A 7184-nucleotide genomic window follows, 5' to 3' on the forward strand; every position below is an offset into this window, starting at 1 on the left:
TATATATATATATATATATATATATATATATATATATATATATATATCAGTTCTTTAAATGTAGCCTGAGACCATGACTGAAATGAGGTAGTACATGAAAGTCCCTGTCACTAAAACACTTCTCATTCATTACTGGTCTATCAGTCATCCATCTGTGTACTTGTTCTTAAAGGCAACCTGATTATAGCAAAGTGGAAACAGATGAGAATTAGTCTTTTGTTTTATCCTTAATTGTATCCAAGGCTATTTTGCTTCTTCCATGTCTTTGGATTTAAGTCATCCCATCTATAAATTACATCCCATCTATAAATTGTGCCAGACAGTTTTTAATGTCACTGTTCAACACTGGGTCTCTTTCTAGTGGCATGGAATATAGTAATTAATCTCCAGCTATGGCATCAGAATTACTTGAGCCCATACTTCCTTATTGACTGGAAAAGCTGTGATTTCACAAAGTTCAAAACATCTCTAGATTTAGTTTTTCCATATGAAAAGTGGAGACAATGACAACATCTCTTAGGAGGTTGGCAGTGAGGAGCTTTCTGGACTGCATTAAAGAAGTGGAAGCAAACCTCCTCCACCATACCTGGCCAGGACCCTAGAGCAGCAGCACACACTCATTCTTGTTTCCTGCTTTTGGATGCAATGTGACCAGCCCAACTACTTCAAGCTCCCTGCTGCCTTGACTCTCCCATAACAATGGACAGACTGTGCTTTGAACTGTGAACTAACATACCCTTACTTTGCCTCGTTGCCTTTGTAAGAATGTTTTTCTCATGGCAACAAGACAACACTCTATAACAAGTAATCTTAAGTTTGGTAGATGTTTTTGCACACTCACATTGTTCCTGTTGCACAGAAACTCCACCAGTTGCTTGGGACAGCGGAAGGGAATCAGGAAGTTCCCTCCAATTTTTCTAAATTAAGTGATAATCCCACTTCTGAAGGCCTTTATGCTCTACCCAGGCATGCCCTAGGTTATGCAGGAAGGCTAGGACTTTAGAAGTCACCATCAGAGAGACCTGTGTCCAAAATGGCTCAAGGGTAGAGAAAAGACAAGGAGCTTAGCATGAGCTCTGTATTCACAAGTCAGAAGGCAGTTTCCCAAGCAGGATTGTGTTTAATACACTAATTGCCTTTTCTGTTAGTAGGGCTGAGAAGAATTTTAAGTAAGTTGGCCAAGATTAGACATCTAAAATACTGTCAAACTGAGAACCAAACAACCTGAGATGTAAAATTTGAACTGCTGAGTGCTTTACCAAACTTGACATAAACATCACTATGGTGGAGCTGAAAATAAATGGTTTAGACAACAAAGAAGGGTCCCATCAATATTTATGGAATTATATCAGGTAAATTCATTAGACTTCGTGTTTAAAAAAAAAAAAGGTATGGGAGATGTAAGGAACAAGTTGGAAGAGTTATTATTCCCTTACCTCAATAAGAACAAAGATGTGAGGACGGAATTGCTCTTGTTAACACTGCAGAAACAGAAAGTGCATACAGATTGGCTTGATGTGTGAATCACTATGCTCCACCAAGCATCAACTGAAGATTTCTCATGCTCTTCTCTTTTTCAATTTCAGCAACTGGACCTTCACTCCTGCCCCAAGCCAATCGTTTTCATCATCCATTCCTTTCTGTCTGCTAAGATTACACGACTGGGCTTAGTGGCCTGAACAGAGAGGCGACTTGCCTTAGGAAAGGAAGCCTGCAGTGTCACAGGAGTGTGACATCAGGCAGTGCACCGGATGTAGCATGCACAGCCAGCTTCAGGTCTCAGGAGTCACATGTAGCATCCCAGGCTCCTCTGTTAGTTTCAGGAGCAACAAGGGACACCCTAAAGAAAAATGCCACAGGGATATCAGAATAAAACTTCATAGAACAGAACAAGGTTAAAGAGATGAGGGCAGATGAATATACACAGCATATCTTTGAAATGATGACAACCAAGGACACAGCCATTACAACAGCATGTGCAGATGTTAATCACACCAGTTTCTAGGCAACTGGTTCACCCAGGGAAGCCAGAACAGAGCAGATGAGAAATGGATAGTTTCACCTAGTCCTCTGTCCCTGGCTAAAAATGATCCCTTGCTTCCTTGTGATCTAGTTCCTGATTCAAGTTGAGCTAACTTTCAGTGTTAAGCAAAACAACACCACCAACACCCAGCTTTCTAGTATATGTGCTGCCAAAGCGAGCACTAATACCTGCCTTTTATTTAAGAATGAAGCCGTTGTCACTTAATTTCCTTAATGAGTTTCCTTTCAGCTGGTATAGAGTGATTCCAAAGTGTTCTCATTAGCATAGCTGAACAGAAATGAAATAAAGCGTTGGATACTGACCTGAGCTTTAAGCTGGCGGAATCTGAGCCAAAGTGGACTGTTTGAATTACAAAGCTATCCTGAAGAGTCGTTCACACAAATGGTGATTAATTCCGCAGCTACACTTACACCCATGGATGCTGTCTCAGAGCCAAAACTCTTACTCTTATTTACAGAAATGAAATTCTGGGCAAATTTTAAAAAGATTGTCATTACACACACACACACACACAGAGAGAGAGAGAGAGAGAGAGAGAGAGAGAGAGAGAGAGATACACACCACTGGTCACATAGTTGGGGGTTTAATGGCATTTCACAGTGTTCATGGAAGTGTCTCCGAGTGGTCCTTGTTTCTGCCTATTCTCACATGCATGCATTTTAAGTAATGGAAACCATTTCTCAGTTCTTGATGATGCTGTTTCAGACATACAGAACCAGAGGTATAGTCAAATCTACAGATAACATCGACGTTAATTTTGAAATTCCAGAGGAATGACCTGATATTTTTCTACAAGAATATTTTAAGTCAGTATTTAGCCTCTTAATACTTATTGGTTTTGGTGTTTTTGCCTTTCAAGATTCACTCACTAAAAACTACACCCATTATCTGATTTTGGAGTTACTTGTCAGAAGCCCTGAAAAATATCCCTAGAATTTATGAATTTTTAGTATTTATTTTCCATGTAGTTTTACATTAGCACATGCTCTGCATTCTGCCTATATGTTGAAGAGTCCTAGTTTAGCAGATACTTATACAAAGTGAAACTGCCTAAAGGCCCATGACTAAGCTTCCTTAGATTTGTGTGTTTATAGAGCTGCAGTTGCATTTTAAACTATCATTTCCCCAAAGCACTTCCCATACAACACCATTTCCAAGGGACACTGAATAGTGTTCTCACATGGAGGGTGTGATATAGGAGCTTGATGATAAAAAATTATTTGCTAAGCTCAACTTAAGACTTGTAAGACCCTTGCTGGGATTATTAGCCTCCTCAAAAATTCTGGTCTTCATGGGTCACAGTCTTCAAGGTAGAGTTGAGGACTCTGTATGTCTTGCATTTCTTTGTAATGGGGTGTCTGTGAAGCTAGTTTTTGTTTGTTTGGTTTTTTTTTTATAGACAAAGCTTTAGGAAACACCGCCATAGGACATTAATCTTTGGTTGGTTTCCTATTTTAGAATGTTGAAGAGTAGAGGCCAGCTTCAGTACTGGGAGAAAGCATTGATAAATTTGTAAATTGTATTGTACTCTTTCACACTATATATTTTCAGAAATCACTGGAATGTTGTTATACAAGAGAATTATACTTATGTATTGTAAATAACATGATACATATATTAATTCCAATAGTTTAATTCAACAATATGTAATCTAAGGTGCTCGGTACTACATGAAGTTTGAGTTAATTATTCAAGTTGCAAAGATTCTATTATATATTTATAGACAAATTAAAATGACCATAATTACAGAATATATTGTTTCTTTATTGCTTAAGTTTTAGACTGATTAATATCTGGGTAAGAGTCAACAAAAAGTGTCTTTTCCATTTTTAAAATTTTAATTTAAATATTTATATTTTAGCCAAAATATATTTGAATAAAATCAATGCATTTTCTGAAGTAAATTAAAATGTGTTATTAGCAAGAAATAGAAAACTTTATGAAGAGAATTGTGTATATGAATGATTTTTTCTCCTAATTAAAGTATACCATATCAAAGTGAGTACGATGAGTCAATTTCAAATATTCACTTTTATTTCTCAGCTTGGATTTTAAACATGATATTTAAATAATGGCTTTACAGCTTATTTTTCATCTTGTCTTAGGTGTTAGTGGATGACACAAACTAAGTCTGCCTCATGTCTTGGTCAATGAACCAGTTTGGTCATTTGGGAGAAACTGACTTTTCAAATTTGCTTTGTTCTTAGTTGCGTGAATTACAGAACCCATAATGCTTGTCCCTAAATGAAAACCAGAACAGACGAACAATCTTTGCTTGGTAGATTCTTCCTCAGTTGCCAGAAGGATAAATTCATTATTCTGGGAATATGTCCCTGCTACTCACCTTACAGGCATTTAAAGAAGGCCGGGGGATAGAGATGATGTCATCATTTTTTTCCTAACATGAGCTAAATAGTAGAAATCAAACTATACAATTATTATGAACTACCCAGATAGAAGTATTTAATAAGTGGCATGAATGAGGCACGGAAGTGATTTGTGGGTATCTTTTGAATTGTTTTTTTAAATCTGCCTGTGTTTATAGTCCCCATGAATGTCATGTACATATAAACTAAATAAATATTTGCCTCCGATCTCCAATGCATAAGCTTATATTTTAAATACATCATGTGCTGGACTGACTGAATGGTAGCTTAATAACAGTCTCAGAGAACTGTGTGACTATGAAGAGACATGTTATGTTCCCATCAAGATCGGTCTTACAAATGGTGATTGGGTAAGGGAATACCGCTAGCAATTTCTGTGCTCATTTTATTTCAGAACCCATTTAAAATACAGACAGTATTTTATGGAATGTTGACAGATTCCTCAAGATGTTAGTATTTCTCCCTAAATTATTAATCTGAATATAACTTCAGATGGGTTCATCTACATCTTAGGGCTCTCATTTTTAACTACAATGTGACCGCTGCACTAAGCTTCAAATACTTCAATTCTCTGTTGTACTATGGTTGGCTTCTGTTGTAATTTCTTGCAATAAATATAATCGGCTCGTGTTTAGAAGTCATTGCACTATTTGGAACTTTAGCGGTATTGAGATCAGATTTAGAACCATAGAGTCTGAGGGTTCAAAAGTCCTAGGAGCTGTGAAGCATATTTTGCTCAGTTTATTCCAGCGGTGCTACTTTCGTGCATTAATAAGGCGTATCATCCGCTAGTAACACAGCGCTGTGACGTTGTCAGAGAAAGTCGGATAGACACCAATTAACACTTTTGTAATGTTCACGCCACCTAAACTCATCTCACCCGTACACCGTGTCCCAGGCGCTGCACTGGCAGCACTGACCTTGTGGCAGGTGCCGCTGAGCTCAGGAATCTCTCCTTGAACACTTCGCTGCTGCGCACCCAGCCTGAAATTGAAAATTTCCAGGATGAGGAGGACGCTTCTTATCTCGCCATGCAGACCCACTCATTTGCTGGCTGGCTAGAGTTGTTTGAAAGGCCCTGCATTCTCGGCGCCAAAACTTCTATTTGTCTACCCTTCAATCGTGACCCCTGTTTTACCCTAGAAAACACTGGAAGCCCAATTTCTCTTCTACATAAACGTCCTGTATACAGATAGAAGTCCAGGTTGACAACAACCAACTAAGGGAAGACAGGCCGTAAAACAGCTTTTAATCGGACATTTGAAAATCCTCCTTTTCATCTTTAAAAAAAAAAGACCACGATTAAAACCTTCTCAGATATCTAGTGATGGAAGATCAGAACAGGCATGAATAAAGCCACCAATAAGGATAATTGGCAATAATTTGGGGAGCAATTTGACAAACCTTTTGACTATGAGCTATGATTGCACAAATGCAGAAAACCTAATGTAGAAAGATCATCTCTGCAGCATTTGTAACCAGCTGACAAAAGGTATATCAATACAGTATTCATGTACACCAATAGCTGGCACATTGATATGTGTGAATGTTCTGCAACTGTCAGTGTTGGCACAGAGAAAGAATCGTAAAATCTCAACAAGATTCAAATTTTCCTTAAGGTTCTCATGAAAAGCCACAAGCAAGCACCACCAAAGGACTACATACTTCCTGTACCCAATGAGGGGTATTTCAAGAACCTGTGCTGTTGGGTATCATCATGAGTAGGAGGAAGGAACTTGGAATTGGTACTTCATGAGAGTTGATAGCTATCCCTGCTGGTGACGGCTCCTTATCAAATGGAAATATTTCTTCATACACTTTCTGTAACCTCTGAGATTCTTGTAGATTAAAATCCCTGTTAGTATCTGAGCCTAGACCCTGATTTCATTTTATTCATGAAGACATTTTCATTCAATACATCCTGGATTTTCTAAATATGAAGTACCATGGATTTAAAAGAAAAATGGTGGTCTTGTTTTGTTTAGGGGATTAACAAAAGTTGGTAACACACACACACACACACACACATATACATACATACATATATATATATATGTATATATATATCAAGTCATCACAAGTCTGTATGTAGCATTGGGTTATCAATGAGAGCTGCCTGGTTTGTTGCTGCTTCATTACAAATCCAGATATAAACTGAAATTTGATTGTTTTGTCTTAGGAGTGAGCGTGTGGGTACCCCAGCATCTTGAAATATACATTATTTTACCATCACTTTTTCTTTAAATGCTTCTGTAGTAGTGGATTGTCTTGCTGCTACAACCGCATGCCCAGCAATGAAGGAACTAAAGGGAGGAAAGATTTCTTTTGGCTCATGTTTGAGAGACTCTAGTCTTTTCTTTTCAGTGAAACTTCTCTGGAAATACCCTCACAGATGTGCACCTCCTAGATGATCCTATACCAAGGCAAACTGAAAATGACCACAGCCTTCCATTTAGGAGGTAGAAACTCCTAAATGTTCTGATTCTACAGGAGGTTACATCACTGCATTGGGAACACCCCACAAACCTCTTCAGATTCCTTGAATACACCATCTGTCTCCTCCTCTCCCAGATGCTTACTTAAACTCGGATGCCATAGCTGGTTCTGCTTGACCTAAGGGTTTCAGCGTAGGGCAGACCAATTGCTTGCTTGAAAACACTGCTCCCTTAGCTCTGTCACTCAGTTGCCAGGCAACGAAAAGACACACACCTGGCTTTCTGAGTTCTTTCATCTGTCAGTTCCAGATGAGGATC

The 7184-nt window shown here is 38.3% G+C and overlaps 1 protein-coding gene across 1 annotated transcript in view; it reads left to right on the forward strand.

Moving 5' to 3' along the window:
• The window catches only part of Sntb1 (syntrophin beta 1), a 246996-nt gene extending 240696 nt beyond the window's left edge, over window positions 1-6300 (forward strand). The window contains exon 7 of the mRNA XM_055626379.1: window positions 1587-6300. Within this exon, the coding sequence (XP_055482354.1) occupies window positions 1587-1679 (93 nt within the window). The 3' untranslated portion in view covers window positions 1680-6300. The remainder of the gene's footprint in view (window positions 1-1586) is intronic.
• Window positions 6301-7184: the final 884 nt, after the last annotated feature.

The sequence above is a fragment of the Psammomys obesus genome, unplaced genomic scaffold (genome assembly GCF_907164565.1).
Source record: "Psammomys obesus unplaced genomic scaffold, mPsaObe1.curated_primary_1811, whole genome shotgun sequence".
Lineage (NCBI taxonomy): Eukaryota > Metazoa > Chordata > Mammalia > Rodentia > Muridae > Psammomys > Psammomys obesus.